This window comes from Rhea americana, unplaced genomic scaffold (genome assembly GCF_003343005.1).
Source record: "Rhea americana isolate MKP2758 unplaced genomic scaffold, rheAme1 scaffold_22, whole genome shotgun sequence".
NCBI classification, from domain to species: domain Eukaryota; kingdom Metazoa; phylum Chordata; class Aves; order Rheiformes; family Rheidae; genus Rhea; species Rhea americana.
Window position 1 is genome coordinate 1798126 of NW_028186329.1, and position 17736 is coordinate 1815861.

The 17736-nt window shown below is 41.2% G+C and overlaps 1 protein-coding gene across 1 annotated transcript in view; it reads left to right on the plus strand.

The window, feature by feature from the left end:
* Nucleotides 1–13000, plus strand: part of CAMK4 (calcium/calmodulin dependent protein kinase IV) — a 173857-nt gene extending 160857 nt beyond the window's left edge. The window contains exons 10-11 of the mRNA XM_085305348.1: nucleotides 2078–2230; nucleotides 5068–13000. Of these exons, the coding sequence (XP_085161474.1) occupies nucleotides 2078–2230; nucleotides 5068–5232 (318 nt within the window). The 3' untranslated portion in view covers nucleotides 5233–13000. The remainder of the gene's footprint in view (nucleotides 1–2077; nucleotides 2231–5067) is intronic.
* Nucleotides 13001–17736: the final 4736 nt, after the last annotated feature.

Here is a 17736-nt window from a genome sequence, read left to right on the forward strand (position 1 = left end):
TTAGTTAGTTAATTGTTCGTATGACTCTGCTTTTTTTCTTCTTATACCTGGGTATATTATACAGCTGTGAAAAATCCCACGGGAATCCAATGCTGTAATTTTAGAAGGTACTGAACACTCAAAACTGTGGATGTTCAGGCTTTCCTGTGATTTAAGCCACAGCTTGTTGGCAGTTGTCACAGTGTTCAAATATACCTGCTTTGCTTCAAGCTCAGAGGTGTTTCATCATTCCTTTTTGTGGCATGTCCACCTTCAAGTAAACATAGAAACAAGCCCTACATGTTGAATAGTTTTCCAATCTGAACTTCAGAGGAAGACTAAAAAAAGACAATGAAGAGTGAAGCTCCCTCTTCTTACTGACTGCACTTTTCTGTCTATGTAAGCATTTTCTCAATAGGTGAGGGAAGACTCATTACCATTAAGTATGGTCTATTAATAAAATGCAAGGACTGGCATGCTGTCTGCACTATAGTCTTTTATTACTGGATGAAGTAATTGGATCTATTAGACACTGATCTACAAAGATGAATATACCTGAGTTTGACTTTATCAACAGTACTTGGGCAATTCAGTTATTTCATTAACATTGAAGAAACAATTGCTCAGTTCCATATTGCTTATACAAACTGTCCCATAAAATACTACATTAATTAATGTTTGTAAAGTATTTCAGGATGCCTCAAATGAAAGGCACTGTAGAAATTTGAAGTATTTTTTGTTGTTGTATTAGATTTTAAGTTTTTTTAAGCTCAAGAAGATATCATTTAGTGCCTTGTGTCATCAAAAGTCAGATAAGCAGCAGTCTGCAGCAAAGCTGCATGTTCCCTGTATGAGGAGAGCTTTGATCAAGACTGATCCCTACCATTTTGCTACAGTAAAGCTCAGGGTTTCAGTTTTGAAGACTTAATAGCAAGTTCTAGATAATGATGAAGCCTGTGGTTCTGAAGACAAAACTTGTGCTTTGGGGAGTATGGGGGTGTTTTGCTGCAGTGATTTGTTTAGGCCTCTTTGATGGACTCACAGCAGAGCGACTGCACGTCACAATACCAACTCTCATGCATGCTCTTCAGGGCACTGTCTTTCTTTAATAGTTGAAGGGACTCTTTCTGGGGGAATTTTAGACAGTCCTAAAGCGTGTCCTCTCCTCGCATTTGGGCCATGGAACAGTGGTGGAGACCTGTGCCGTCATTTATACCCAGCTCCCAGAGGCTGCATAGTCAGGAGAGCAGCATAACTGTGCTCTGCTCAGTACCAACCTTATACTTCTTCACACCATCCTCACCCTTTTTTTTAAAACCTCACTTGTCCAAATGTACAGCAACCCCCATGAAATGCAGCTTGGCTGGGCACCCCTACATACCCAGCGCTCCRCTGCAGATCCACCTCGGAGATATGTCTGTAGTGCTGCATTTCCAAACGTTTCCTACCGTTGTGCTTGGAGAGCTGCAGCTTCCTCATCAAAATGGTAGAAGTGATGGYGTAGATGGCACTAGTTTCAGAGTGGGCTAGGAAAGAAGTACTTACACAGTACTTTATAGTTCATGTGTACACTAGATTATGCAGAGACTGAAAGAAACATTTTTTTTTTCTCTGTCTAGCAGCAATTGTATGGTACAAGCCCACAAAGCAAAAAGCAATTGCATAGACTAGAATTTAAGCTTTCTAATCCATTTAAACCTTAACTGAATCCAAAAGTGAGATAGATGCTAAAAGCATTGCCTGACCAGGGACATTCTGAGAATTTATTAGTGTTTTGGTGACACTTCAGACATACAGTAGTCTATATAGATAGGGCCCAGCTGCACTGGTAAATACTCTTTCCAATAGTGGTAACTGTTTGATTCTTTTTCTCCCCTCTCCCCTGGTAGTGTCTTTTTTACTCAAATGTTATTTACAGAGGACTGAAAAATACCAAAATCAAAACACACAAAGACCTGAATGTAAATTCTTACTAGTTACTCAGAGCATCTTTCACTGAACTCAAGCAAACCAAGACCAAAACACCAAAATGCAAAATTTGGTAAATGTCACTGGAGAGTAAGTTTAAGTGTTCTGTATTTCTTCTCTTGTGATGCAGGTCAAGAAGTTGATTGTTTTGGACCCAAAGAAACGTCTCACCACTCTGCAGGCTTTGCAGCACCCATGGGTCACAGGGAAGGCAGCAAACTTTGCACATATGGACAATGCACAAAAGAAACTTCAAGAATTCAATGCTCGGCGTAAACTTAAGGCAAGTCTCTGAACATAATCTCTGTGTTGGATACAAAAAATACAGCAACRTTAGTAGCCTACAGAAGCCTTGCACAATATTCCCTAACAATATAGATTTTTTTTATTTAAGATGACTGATGGAAATGAAARTGTTGAAGCTGATTTTGTCATTTGCTGCAGACAGACAAATAAACATTTGTAAGGTTGGTTGAAAACTGCACAGACAAAACTGCTGAGAATGAACACAGCTTTCCCAAATCCTTTCCTTCCTTCTATCTATCTGTCCATCCGTCCTGTTTAGTGTTGCTTGCTGCATCCTTAGGATGCAGAACAGAATTAACAAAATTCTGAATAGTTTCCTCATAAGATTATATGTCCATAAATTGAGAAGATCTACCCTTGCATGTTTTGGTCTGTAAGCCACCCACAGTTTCTTTGCCTATCGATACAAAGCAGGAACTTAAGCTATTCTTTTGTATGATCTAGAGTCAGCATTTCAGATACTTCATAAAATGTATGAGTTGAGAATAACAGCTGSAAAACATGCATTTCCAAGTACCTCTGATAGCAAATGAGCAATTACATTCCTTATCTGGAAACTGAGCATTGTATGGCAGGAGTGCAAGTGGGACCTGCAATGAAAACTGAATTAGATTTTTAGTCACCAATTTGCTCCTTTACCATCTAAGCTATGTAGTTGCCATGAGCAGTAGCAGGAAAAAAAATTTAGGTGTGAATGGCAGGCAGTTGGGCTCCTAACTGACATGACAGCMGGAAGCTTCCTTCCCCCGTAATCTCTTCTTCAGTCGTTTAAGATTTATGTCTGCCAAGAAGAGACTTCAGGGTTACTTCTGCACAGAGCTTACTATCAACAGCTGCATTGAAGCTGCCTTTGTAGTCCAGGAGAATAAGAGTAAAAAACATCTTGTCTGGGAGCTGTACAACTCCATGCAAAATCAAATTCTCAAGTAATAAATGACCCTTAGCTGTTTATTTTTACTCTCTTTTTCAATAATGTTAGGAAACARGGACAGAGAATCTCTACGGGGCAAAAAAAAAAAACAGTTTTGTCATTTGCAGAAGTCTTGGACACTGCACATATAATTCACAGTGACACTTTGCCCGTGCAGAACTGATTAAGTGTGTCTATTAACATTGTTCTCTTCAGAAAGACTTCTGAAATTGCCTTGTATTTACTGAAGATGCCATGCAGCATCGTTATATCAAAATGATTTCAGAGCATGAGCAGAGTCATAAAATTCATTATTTCTGTAGGAGCTGTTAGATTTCCTTCCAGGAGGTCAGAAAGGACTGTGTTCCCTTTTTGCATGTTTTGATTTTGATTCTCTGTTTTTCCCCCATCTTCGAATTGCGAACTAAATTTTTTAAGTCTATTTTGTTTAGACTCATGTAGTTAAACCATTTGTATTTTTGAATTTAAATGCTATTGCTTTTTTATGTTTACTTCTTTACTGCTTTTCTGTCAGAGTAAGTGAGCAAATCTCTAATTATTAGTTAATAATTAGAGTTAATAGTTATTGTGTATATACTTAATAGTTTTGTATTTACATATACATACACACACACATATATATGGTTAATAAAAAACTGTAAGTTTTTAGGTAGCTAATTCCTCCCCATAAAAATAAGAACAGAAAATCAGCTAGTGAATCCATGCTTTAGTTGTTATATTAGAATAATATCCTCTCTTGCTCAACATACGAGGCCAGCATAATGCTCTTCCTTTATGTTTAACAATATATTTGTGTAGAATTGTAAAGCTCAAAACATCCAGTCAGTCATGATTTGGTCTATCATGTACTGTATTAAAGTTGTTCCGTATACRTCCACAGGATTATCAAGACTAAAGGGCATCGCATATATCTTTATCCATTCTAATGTAACTGAATGACCTGTTCTGTTTCTAGTCTGTTTTCCCAAATCATCTCACCATTGTTATGCATGCATGTGATTTTCCTTTAACAGGTCCAAGACTCCCACCTTCAAAACTGTTGCCACTGTCTTTGACTTACACCTTTTATTTTGACTTCACATTCCATATTAGCTGATTCTTCTTTGACACCAACTTTTCTATAGTCGTCTCTTTCATTAGCATCTTTGCACCTTTTTTTTTTTTGCGTGGTTTCCTCTCCAAGCCATCCACAAAACTTGCTATATTCATTCTCATTCCTTTTGCAGACCTACTCTTTTGGTGATGCCTACACAAAAAGTTGGCCCAGTCAACACTAGCTAGGGTTGTGTCATACACAGAGATTAGTGTGTCTTCTCCCCATCTCCATGTTTTCTTTCAGACAATAAACTTTCCAAGGCAAGAGCTAAGTTAACTGTCTTAATGAGCATCTTCCCTCTGTGACATTTTATGCGATACAAGAGCCAGTCCTCAGCATCTGTGTATATCCAGGCAGTTGCCAGTTTGTCATACTTGACATATGCAGTATTGATAAATGTTGGTAAATATTAGACAATTGATGATTTTCCCTGAAATGATCAGTGATAATCACATTATTGAGATGGAAGAGCACTTTGTCATTGCCATCTAACTTACATGGAGGTGATCTGTGGTAGTTTTTAAAAATAAAATAGGCATATGTGCAGCTGGAAAAAGAGTCTGCTCGTGTTGGCCAGGTATGAGACCTTAGGAAAGAAGCGCTTTTAAATCTTCGTACAGTACTTCAGATGGCATTCTCAGTCTGACTGGGCCCATGCAAGTGTCTGAATGTGACATTACCACAAAGACCAAACACAGTAGCATTCGCTAGCTGCCTGATGCTAAGACTATAATAAAGGACAGACCGTGTCCTTTAAGGAACATCTGTTTGATCCTCTCTTTCTCAGGCTGCAGTAAAAGCTGTGGTGGCCTCCACTCGCCTTGGCAGTGCAAGTGGTCACAGCGTTCATGACAGCAACAAGCCCAGCCGCAACCCGTCTCCCGTCCACGACGGCCAACCTGAAGAGAAACCCACTCAGGAAGCAGAAGCAGCTCCCGAAGAAATGTCTTAGGTCATTTGCTTCCTTGTTTCAGCTGAGATCTATCATTTCATACACCAGCTAATTTGTCATTCAGCAAGAGAGATTAGTAAGCTTGGCCTCTCTGGTTCTGCTTTGGGGTGCCAAATGCACAGGCTGGTGACTCTACGTTCAATGCATGTGACTGCTTATGAAAATAGTAAACTGTTCCATAAGGCATGTCATGGAAACAGTGTTATTTGCAGTAATACCAACAGGTGAAAACATGAGAATGAATAACTACCTACCATAATGCATATACTTCATATACATCTATACAGTGTTTCTAGGTGGCATTTGAAACAAATCTTATTTAATTTCATTTTACAGAAGTAGGTGTCTTCTGTATATGTCATGACATTTCTCTGAACTGCTTCCTTCCAGAATCATAGTCCTGCMGTAGATGAAGTGAAAGGAAACATCAAGCCAATGCTTTTAAAACTGMTATGTGAAATAATGCTTTTTATCTGTAATATTTAAAAACTGTTTGGAGATTTATATGCAAAAAAACATTCCACTACTTCTGGGAAGAAATAGAAATGTTAGTTCCACTGGGCATGAAAATGTACATTCCTCAAGCTTGTGTTGAGAATGCCTTACTCTGACTTTACCAGTTTATATACAGTATTTTAATGACAAACAAAATTACTCAGATTTCTGCCATTTCATTCTCTAGTAAAATGTTAGCAAATCAAAATTATAGAGTAGAAGAGAATTAGAGTAGATGCAGATTTTTGAAATTCCATTGTATTTATTCATAACTTTTTAAACTGTGCAGCTAGAACATGTTTTTATGGGGCCTAAGGGAATAATCTGCAATTACACAAGTTTTAAATGCGTGAAGGAATCTACTCCATAGCTTAATGATTTTGCTCTGGAGAAACACTCTTATACAAGGTCTGGGAGCCAGTAATATAGTCTGATTGCTTCCCAGATAATTTAACCTCATGAGTAACTGGTTTCCGCTTGTCAACATGATTAGTCCAGATTTTCCTAACAAAGGACCCATCCTGTAAAATGATCCACCAGCACAGATCTTGCATCCGCCTAGAGCTGCTCTGACTTCAGTTACAAGCTTTGTGCATGGATCAGCTTACAAAAGCAGGGTCAGGCTCTTGAGCTATCTTGATTATTTGTTGAACATAATGGATAGGAATTGGAAAATTATCAGCATCAGTACATATGACTGTTTACATTTGTTTGTTATTACTTTGATAGCACGTGAATTTCATAATGTATTGGTATATTACAGAAATTAAGAAAGAACTTGATGTACAACAATGTCATTTGTGTTTGTTAAACTTTTTAATACTGATAGTTACCTAAAACCCTAATACACTCAACATTCCTCTTTTGCTTTAATTGTTTTCATTTGTAATTGTTTGGCCTTGCACAACTTGCCWTGACAAAATATATCAGCTACTGAAAAAAGCCAGTCATTAATAAAACATTCAGTAGCTGTACTTCCTGTTGAAATTAAAGTAGAAGGTAATAGAATAGTATTCAAGTGGCAAGTTTGCTAAATAGTACAGAAAAAGGGTGAAAGATGCTGTCTTCACTAGGTGGAAATGCATGCTTATGTTGTACTTCATATTTTTACCCARTTTCTACGACTCTTTCAGGTTGTACAAAAAATTTGCTGATTAAGTGCAGTTGAAATTCAGAGTATCTGTATCCATCCTTTTCCCAGGTGGTGTGCTTTCAGGTAAAGTAAGATAAAGTGAGAAGTCTGGCAGCTGTAYGATGGCTACAATGGTAGCAAGAATTCTGCCTGATTTTATAGTTCTGAGTGGGAATGGGCTGATAAGAAACTTCTGCAGATTTTTCCTAGGGGAAAAAAATGCTATTGGTCCAAGCATGGAGGAGAAGATGATRGGTATATCCACCCATCTTATTTCTACTGTCTTCCTATAGCTACCCCTGCAAAGTGACTGCACGGCTAATGCATTTCTCAGCCGTAGGTCTCCTCCCTCAGTTCTAGCCGTGAAGCTGACGGTTTTTGGTCAGYGGGGAGGTTTAATGGGAGAGGTCAAATTTCTGTAACATTTCCTCCCTCATTTCAGGGTACTGGCTTCTAATTGGCAGAAGTGGATTGGGCTGCACAGTCCTTGCGTATCTGCAAGTCCTTGAGCAGAAATATCTTTATCTGAAATATCTTTRAGTGCAAAAGTAATATATTCCCAGCAGATTCTTAAAATTATTCTTTGCTAAGTTATACCTTAACATATCATAAATATGAACCGATGCCATGCAAATGGAGACCTCTCTGGGACAGCATGATCTTGGAGGCAGCTCAGTCTTGCGCATAAAGGCTCCAGGGCTTAAAATGTCTTTGCTTAGTTTCCTTTTATTGTGTTCGATCTAAAACAATCAGGATGGCTGTGATGAATGAATTACCAGTATGTGACTCAGCAAAATAGTACGCCTGGCTCGTGCACAACAGTATGATACAGAAGGAACGGCAGCATTAGGAAGATGCGTGTTACTGAAGAAAGGAATGCTACGCGCRTTGTTTTTGTCTGAAAAAAAAAATCACATCCCAGTGGCATCTGCCATAATTCAGACTTGGGGAAGTGCAACCTTGATGTCTTTTTGTGACTGAAACATATGAATGCAGTACTGCCTTCCAAAAGCCAYTGGAGGTGAGCCAGTTCCAGTTTGGTAGTTATGAAGTACTTGGATACTTAGCAGTGTTCTTTCCTGTTGAAATCCAGGCTGTAAAATTTTTAAATGTTAAACATACCAGCGAAGTTTTTCAAGTACAAAAGGGAGGATCTTGCCATCTTTGAGAAGTATTTGAACTTAGTAAACCTTTTCCTCTAGAGGTAGATCACAGTGTTAGCCAGTTAAAGGYTAATATTTGAGAGTTAGACTGAGGATCTGATGGCTGTCAAATGACCAATGATTTCCTGCCTTTGCACAACGATAGCTTTAAGAAAAGAACAAAAAACCTTCAGAAAGATTCACTCCAAACCAGTAACAGATTTCCTGTCAGTTAGAAGACTTTGCTTGTGATTTTGCTGTTGACACAGTGAATTGCTCCTGAGGTCAGGGATGTGCTGACTAGCCTGGTGCAGGTTGGTTACCTGGAGTTTGTATTTTGCTTTGTGTGAGTGCACCGTGAGGATGCAGACACACTGAGGCTATAATTGTATCTTTGAATACAGAAGACCATCAGAGCAAAAGATTGTGATAGAAAATGTGGTTCAGAGGAAGGGTATTAACAGCTTGGTCCCTGAGAGTGAGCACATAGAGATGAGTGACAAAATTCATGCAGCATCCACCTTCCCAGGACCTTTGCCTTGTGAATTAGGCAATATGTTGTGAAAAGCCAGTGGTACTAAAGTAGGATGCAGATGGCAATCAAAAAGTTTTGAGCAGGGACTCAGAGCAGCAGGGATCAGGGAGTCTCAGGCTGGAGAAGGCTGTGGCTCGCTGAAGGCCAGGCTTCAGCAGGTCCTGAATAACACCCACCGTTCCTGCAGCAAGTGAAGCACAGCCCTACCCCCCAGAAGTGGAGGAAGTGAGACACCACCACGTTTTCTACAGYGCAGCAACAAGAAAAGTGAAAAAGGTGCTGGGAATCACGAGTGTCCAGCTTGGGAGATGGACAGTGCCAGGTAGATGGACAGATTGGCAGTGCCAGGGAGCAAGTAGAGGAGGACTCTGAAGAATAAACACACATTTCTGAGTAATTTCTGGCAAGCCATCCCTTCTGCACCCATCCAAGGGCATGCTGTGAAGCACAGTCCTGCAGAGCAGCAGGCAAGCTCAAGTGGTCACAAGCCTGACTCCTGGTTGTGTGTTTTCTTGGTGAAGAATTTAATTTTGTGCAGCTGTGTCTGCCTTGTTGCTAGTGAGATCAGCAGTGGACAGCTTATATAGGTATTGCATTCAAGTAACAAAAATATCTTCTTGTAAAAGGGAAAGCAGCAATGAGACTGCCCTAGCAGGATGCACAGCTGGACCTAGAGCACAGTGACAGTGGGACACAGTGAACAAGCAGGTCCTGAAGATACCAAAGGTAACTGATGAGACAGCTCAGACTGTTCTTAAAATTGCAATAATTGCACGAAGAATGTCCTTCCTSCCTGTCAGAATCATTTCAGGTAGAAAGCAGTTGTTCGTTAGAACCATGATGGTGAAAGTTAATTCTGCTTTTATACAAAGAAATTTGGTTTCCCTGATATGCCCCTGTACAATATGATGATGTCTTGAACAAAAAATATTCAGCTACGTTGGAAACCAAGGACAAGAGAATGATAACGAGCTAAAAAGAGACAAATAGGAATAAATTAATTATTTTGTCTAGTTATAGCTGGAATTTAAAGATGTTAATTCCAGAGAATGTATGAACTTGCACTGACAAGACTAAGATCTCCACATAAGCAAAATTTTGCTTCATGTCTGGGAAGTAAAACTTCTGGCCAGAAGATTCAACAAAGATTGAACAAAGATTGGTGGAGGGTGAGGACAACATGRAATACATTCCTTGGAGCATGAGTATATTATAATGTGTATGTATACACATTATGTATACATGTATGTGTAATTAAGAATACAGCAAAAAAAGTGCACTGCTTGCTCTTCTGCCCTTCCAGAGTGGAAGAGGGAACAAAAACACATGCCAGAACTTGGCCGYTGTTGGCAGGCAATCAATCAGGTAATGTGAGCATGGACCTAACGRGCGTGAGCAGAGGAGCAGAATAATCAAAGCAGCCCAATTCTGAACACAAGTATAAAATTAACTTCAGAGATATATCTAATAATATATACACACACGCACACACAAATATATACATTTATCAAAAGAGAGAGAGTAGCAGAGACTAGTCTGTCAGAGCCACATCTGCATTAAGAGTTGCAGTARTTTTTTAAGGCATCTTCTGCTATCTGTGGCGTTACACAGCTGGGGCCAATACAATAGTGTTTCAAATTCTTGTATACATTGAATTTCAGTCAGAGATGAGCCATGTATTGGATAGCAAGATATGAAAGTACAAAATAAGATTAATAAATACAATGAATTGGAGTTTTCCCCAGCTCTGGCCCCTTTTTACCAAGGCGTAGCCAGGAAAAGAGCACTTCAGTGCCTTTGTCCCCTCACACACTTGGGGCATGGGCCAGCATGGGGTGACATGGATAAAGCACAGCACTTCATGGTGTTTGGAGGAGCCCTAAACTGTGCCCAGGGCCCCTGCCCAGTTACGCTCCATCCCCATCATGTGTAACCAAAACTGAGAATCTAGCCCTTGTATACGAAGGTGTTCATTGACTGTGGTCTATCCCGCAGCATATGTTCATGCCAAGTTGCATAGAGACCCCCCTGCCCTTAATGGAAAACGTCAGATACTTTATGTGTCTGCACTGTTGTATGCTGATAACATATATAGCTCAAGAGAAAGGCGCTTTTCTGTTTGAAACTCTGGTTTCAACAAGCATCAATGTACATTCAGGGCCAAATGGCTGGTTTTCCTTCGCCCTTCCGCTTCCTCGTTTTTCCTGGCACCAGCCGCCACGAGCCGAGAGGGGGTACTGTCGGCTGCCGGTCCATGGGAGAAGAGCCGACTGACATTGGCAGGTTTCAGCTGCGTTGTGCTGACAAATCTGCTGYTGCCCTTGGCTCTGTCAGATGGTTTCGCTCCTGCTCTTTGAGTTGCTTTGTGCTCCAGAAAGACTGTGGTGTTTAGTGGTCAATTATGTGATACACTGCCGTGGAAGCCACCCTTGGTGTGGTTTGTCATCGCCAGATCGTACGCAGAGAGTGGTGGTTCTCCTTTCCTTCCCCATTTCCRAGACTCGTGCTGTTCCTGGCACCTTCCGTTTCCTTTGTCGAAAGCATATACGTGGCTGACAGAAATAACCAGGTGCAATATAACAAACGCCAGAAGCAGCAAAGCATTCGGCACCTTGGATTACTTTCTAAACAGAAAATGAAGGCCCTGGGGCTGCTTTAGATCCTTCAGCTCTGCTCGCTGGTAATGCTCAGGGTATGAGGGGTACGGACCAAAGTAGCACCATGCCTGGTTTTCCTCCCGAGTGCTAGCAAGCTGCTTTGGCAACCACATCTTTTTCCTTTCATGGAGAAGATGTAGTTTTCATCATTCTTAAAAATAGCATCAAGCTTAGGAACTCTGAGAAATGTTATTCTCGTTATGACCAGTGATCTTCCTAGTACCAGTTCGTCTACTTAATATCATTTTTAGTGCAGCATTGTCATTTAAAGCATTGGCAGAAGAAACAGCAAAGTCAGTCCGTAGCATTTGGTCCCTGTGTCTGAAACTGTAAATAATGATCTGCTTTACAAAACTAGTTGCAACCAATCAATGCAACTACATTCAGACATGTGAAGAAAGTCTATCAAACAGGAAAGACTGTAATCGTTATGCCCATGTTGGGAGGCTCTGGAGTAGCTCTCCTGAATGAAATTATCATTTCATAGGGACTTCAGACAGTATTCGGGTAACTCAAAAGTAGAGGCAAGCTTTTTGGTATGATTTACAACTGGGAATAGCCTGCAGTCTCACCCAGAGACGATGTGCTCCAGTGGCCACTGAGTCATGTTCATTCACCCATAGATCCATGCATAGGAATTGGCTTCCTCATATCAGCCCTCAGGATCATCTGCCACATCCTTCAGAGCTACTTCTTCCAAAGCAAAGTTTTTTTCTTTAATCCAGGAAAATTAAATTCTTTGCGCACAAAGTCAGCAGCTGTTCATCCGTGACTCCATGACATTGCAGCCCCAAGGCAGGCAGAGTCTTGCTTTTAGCCCCTTTCAGAGCAACAGTGTCAGTACCCACATTGGCTGCGCTGAGACAATGTTATTTTAGTGATGCCCAGGAATCATCTCTCCCTCTTTGGTCAAGCCAGARGACCTCTAGATTTGCAAATATCACTTGGTTCAGTTACCATTTTAAGCCATACTTAACCCACTAAAGTGGGTGATTGAAGAGCAAAGTGCAAAAAAAAAAAAAAAAAAAAAAAATCTGTGGTGGTTTAGGAACCACATATCTGAGGCATCACTGTTAAGATCTACCTTAACAGTGATGTTAAGGATACCTGCTTCATGCTAACCGATAGGACCAGGCTCATTTAAGTCAATTGGCCTAGTCACGGCAATAAAGGCACCTGTGCAAGAGTGGCTTTGCAGATCAAGGCATATATGTTCACAGAAATTAACCACAAAAACCTCCTAATGTTAGCTCCAAATAGCTGCATTGCACTGTGAGGCACTGCAGCTACCATACCTGCAGGAACTAGGCTATCCCAAGAGAAAAAAATACCCAAGGCATAATAGTGGTGCTCACAAATGCTCACTTTACATAAATGAGCACAACAGCCACCAAAACCCCCAAAGCACCTGCTGAACAATAAGCTCCCTTAACAAAACCACTGAAGAATTTTGCTAGGGAGCACACCAAAGTGCTCGCTTTTAGCTGTGTCCAAAGAGAAAGGGAGAAAAAAAATCCCCATATGCCTTCCTCTGAGGACCTGGAATCCTTGATTTCTGTGTTTTTGCCAGTCCTCACATTTACAAAATCAGTATCTCTACCACCAGCCTCCTCTAATTGGAAAAAGGTTGCCACCAACCCCACTTTTCACTTGTAAGAAATCAAAGCTGCTTTGTTTATATTTATATGGCTTCCAGTCTTTTCCTTTGCTTGCTATGGGGCAAGCAGGTCTTCTCCAGCACTGTCCTGTTGCTCAGGAGACCTGGAGCACTCTTTGTCGTGAGTGGGAGTTTGCTGGTAAGCATTGGCAAAAAAAAAAAAAAAAAAAAAAAAAAAAAAAAAAAAAAAAAAAAAAAAAAAAAAAAAAAAAAAAAAAAAAAAAAGCCCACTCTCTTTGGAGGATTTACTAAGTGCTGCTGTAGTGGTCTCCTCCCCAGGACATACCTGCTCAGGGAACCACAGTGACCCATAGGACCCTCTGCAGGTTCCAGACAGGTGCCAGCACCAACCCCCTGCCCTCACTGGAGTGATGGGTGCCTCATTTGCTCTATTCAGATCTTCACCACCTTGGTTGCAAAGAAACAGTAATTACAGACTAATAAAGAACAGCTAAACTGCTAGCTGCCAAGAACAAACCTCAGCTGCAGCTTGRTGCTATTATGCAAAACAGGAACCAGGTCTTTATTTGCACCACATGCTCAYGCTAAGGCATGCTAACACTTCTGATTAAATAGCCAAAAAATCATTTAATGAAATGAATGGGGGACAAGGGACATTATGTGGTGTTTTTTGGAGAAGAAGCAGTGTTGGGAGGCCCATGGCTTGTAAGATGATTAACTCTGGAGTGATTATGAACTCAAGGGAGGGGGGCATGAATCCTAGTCCTTAAGTTTAGGATAAATAGGGTGGTCTTTAAGAGCAGTGAGAGTGGTTCAGTACTTGGGGAGCTGTGTTGGCTGGGTGCCAGTTAACTTGGAGGTCTGGAGTGGAGTCAGCCTGCCCACTCCAGACCTGTGCTAAGGAGCTTGCAGGCAAGTTATTCATCACCTTTGATACCTGCAATGTGAAGAAATTAGATATTTAAAAGTTTGTCTCTTGGCTTTGAGGCTGGATGAGGGCTAGACTGTAAGTAGGAAGCTTTCTTCTTCCCCTAATTCAAGAACTGTATTTGCTGCACTGTTGGGGTGTGTGGTGATGCTTCCAGACAAATGGTGCTATTGACTTGTAACACAAAGTATTTTATAAGCCTGTTATAGAAGCTCATTGACCTCAGAGCAATGGTGGCTGGACTCTTATTAATAATAAGGAATAATGTCATATATCTAATAGGCTTTCTCAAGTTAGTGCTGTGTCCTGTATATCTGACTCCTTTTACCACTTAATGGGCAAAAAATCCTGTACTGTCCACACTGTTTGCTTGTACTAGGAAAGATGTCAGTGACTAAATAGAGGTTTATGGACTGCTTGCTCAAATGTACAAACTTACTTACTTAAGGCTAAGCCTACTTGTGTAGTAACTCTTCTGATGCTGTGTGAAAGAACCAGAGAGAAACTGGAATGAGAATTGCCAGTCTTCTTGTTTCAGTGTGTTATATTTGGGGACCAATGTAATTGCTTGTGTGGAAATGCTGATAAGTGAYGAGAAAATGTTTTGATGGTGGGAACTTCATTTTTCCAACGTGGATTGCATGACCAATCTGATGTTAAATAAACTAGTTGCTCTAGAAATGCTTATATCTATTATTTGTGGACAGCTGGTGCCCAGTGTAGAATAAAGAAAGGTAGTCAGCCTTATAGGAAGGTGTCATGATGCACTGCTGTCTGTTTTTAGTGTAGTCTTGAATGAATTGATGTAACATTTTCAGTTCTCTTCTTCCCTCAAAAAGTTATCAATCAGTTGGATAACAAGCTAAATAGAGGCATGGGGCTGGATATAGCTTTGTAAGGTTGCCCAGCCCACCTCTGTGCTTGGGGAGGGTAATGTGAGACAGATGCTTGTCTAATCTGTTCTTAAAGACCTCCAGCAGCGAAGATGCTACCACTTCATTGGGCAGTCTACTGCCATGTTTTGCTGYCCTTAAAACTGGGAGGTATTTCATAATGTTCTGAATCTTTTTGCTGTAGTTCACAACTTCTCTGTCATGGAGATCTGCTTACATTTTTGCAACCACTTTTAATGAATCCAAGGGCTATTAAAAAGCTCCTTCCTTCGGCATCCTGCTCTCTCAGCAGCACAAGGCAGATCCTTTCCCACAGGTTATGTGGTCCGGATCTTTGACTGCTCTCCTTGCTCTCTTGTGGATTTTTCTTTCTTTTATTTGATTACCAAGTGATATAGCTCAAAGCTGCATGTGGTACTCAAGTGGAGGCCTTGGCAAGGCCATGCTGGAAGGATGTTTTGCTCTGTCTCTCAGCAATGTTCCTGTGTCCTACCTAGCCTGATGTTGAGTGTCTTCAGYGCTGTTTGCTCCAGCTCAGATGTGTGCTTTAACTGTCAGCTCCTTCCCTGCAGACAGGCTGCTTAGCCACTGCCTTGCACTGGTGCAATTGATTATTTATTTCTGCCCACCTGTGGCTCTGTGGGTTTGTGAGCTGCTTGAATGCAGAGTCCTTCCATGATACCCCCCCCCCCACCCCGCAGGAGATGATTTTCAACATCTGAGTGCTGGAAGAAGAGAGATGATTAGAAACTACTTCTATAATTCCCTCTGCAAGACTTTCTGCATGGTAGCAGTGCTCCAGAAAACCTGTCTATTGGCATTTGGGAGGATGCTGCTTAGCTTCTTTCCAAGGTGATGCAGGAGATCTTAGTAATAAGAGTAAGAAGTTCTTAAGTTTTATGAAAGCCCCTTCCTCCTAACTCCATAACGAAGTGAAAAGGAGCAATAAAATCTGCAAAAATCATAAGGAGAGTATTTATAGGAGCTGAGTCTTGTGAAGTAAGAATTCTAGCTGGAGCTCAAGATTTTTAGACTTTGGACTGAACACGTAATTGCAAATAGTGCATTAAAGTGTGGAACCTTGTGTTATAGTGTGAAGCTRCACTGGTTTTATAGTGAACTTGAGACAAAGAAAGAAAACTGTACCTAAGACAGAACCAACAAGTTTGTAGGCTGGGAGATGTATCTGGAAGGACTATTCACAAGCCAGGCTAGCTGGGAGGTTGAACAAACTCATCCTGCCTCAACTTAAACAGAAGTGCACTTTTTTTTTAATATCTATATACCAGCTGCAGTCTGCTCCTTTATAAATCCTAAGTTTTCTGTATTTTTCATGTCTTCTGATAAGTTAAAATACATTTTCCCTTCAATATGCTCCACATATGCAAATACCACTTTGTCTAAAATATTCAAGGATGCAGATGGCTTGGGGAATGAGTCAATATTTTCACCTGCATTGTGAATTCTCTACACTTAGGATTGTTTTTATTTGACACTATATATATTAAAAAGCACAAAACTTCTTTGCTCCTCTTCATTACTTGTCTCATTGTCACACTTTAACTCCTCCAGGTAGGAGGCATGTAAGTGGGTAGAGCATATGGTGGGAGTAAAGCTTCCACAGTTTTTCAACTTCTTTCACAAATGCTGTTTTCGCAGTATGGGCTGGGAGGCGCAGAGGCGGACCAGAAAGGTGTTTTGCCCATGCGGAGCATATAGAAAACTTGATTCTTCATCTTGCCTGATGGGCTTGGTAACTTTCAGTGCTTCAGTTGCATGGGCTGTGTTCCTGTACAGGTGTTTTAGTGTTTTAATAGTCTCTTTAATTAGCCTGATCAGTTGAGACAGGGAGACCACAAAATTTAAGTGCAAATGGTTCTGCACACAGAGGCTCCATGCTCTATCCTGTATGTGCAAGAGATGCTGGCTCGCAGGGGTGTAACTCCTGGCTCTTCATGCTGGGGTGGACAGGCATGCTCCGGTTTCTTTCCTTCTCTCTCCAAATTGTGAGGAACCCAAAATCCCATGGAGCATGTAACRGGGGTGGGGGTGAGAGGACTGTAGCCAAATGGCAAAGTGCTTGTGCTTGCACCTGCTCAGGTGCACCCTCGTGAACACTGCCCTGTAACCCCCAGTGCCTGCAATTAGTAACACCAACATGCTGGCCTTAATGTTGGACCCCAAATTAAAGGCAGCACTTGGTTCTGTCATCTTTACCAAGGCAGGGAGCCTTGCTTAGGAAGATAACCTCTTGTCTTGTGTTCTGGGATCATAATCAGCCTAACAGCCGTGTCCRTACAGGAAGGCAGGTGAGCAGGCTTCGGCACAGGGCTCAGGAAATGTTTGCTATTGAGATATCAAACAGGTCCTTGGCCAGCCACCGAGGGCCTGAGCACATTAAGCTTCTGGATGTGCTTGGGCGGCAACTGATCTGCTAAAAGGTCTGTGTAYGCTGCTTGTGTCAAAGAAACCTTTTCAAGCTTTATCACATAGTCCCATTGCCTTGACTCACCAGAAGAGGAAATTTTTAAGAAAATAACCTTAAAGAAGAGAGGCTCTGGATAATGTGGTGCAATTTGGGACACCTTAACCCAGCTGGCCAAGCAAGGGTAGCTGATGCCTCTTTCTGTGTGGGTCACCAGTGAAACATGCAGAGACCCCTGGGGTCATGTGCTGTTGTCAGCTGTGGCTGTCTTCTGCCTGCTAATGGCACAACCCCGAGGGAGGTTCGGTGTGCAGGTTCCCTCCCTGTACTGRGGACTGAGTTAACAGCACAGCTCACAGATGATAGGAAAAGGCAGAACATATCACAAAGCTTCACTTACTGAGTAGGACTTCAGAATTTTTTCCTACAGGATGTTTCATCTTTAGCACAGCTTTTATTATTTTAATAATATCTCTGGTGTAGTCAGCTCTCTCTTGGAAGAAGTCATTCATCTTGTCTGACATCAGGGAATTGGTTTAAATTAGGATTAAATGCCATAATTTTTCTTAATAACTCTAATATCCTTGATCACTTTCCAAAGGTCTGTTGCAACCTCCATACCTCTTTCTACACCAATTTGCAGGGGGAAGGTGTGACACGTTTTCCTAAGAAAACGCGC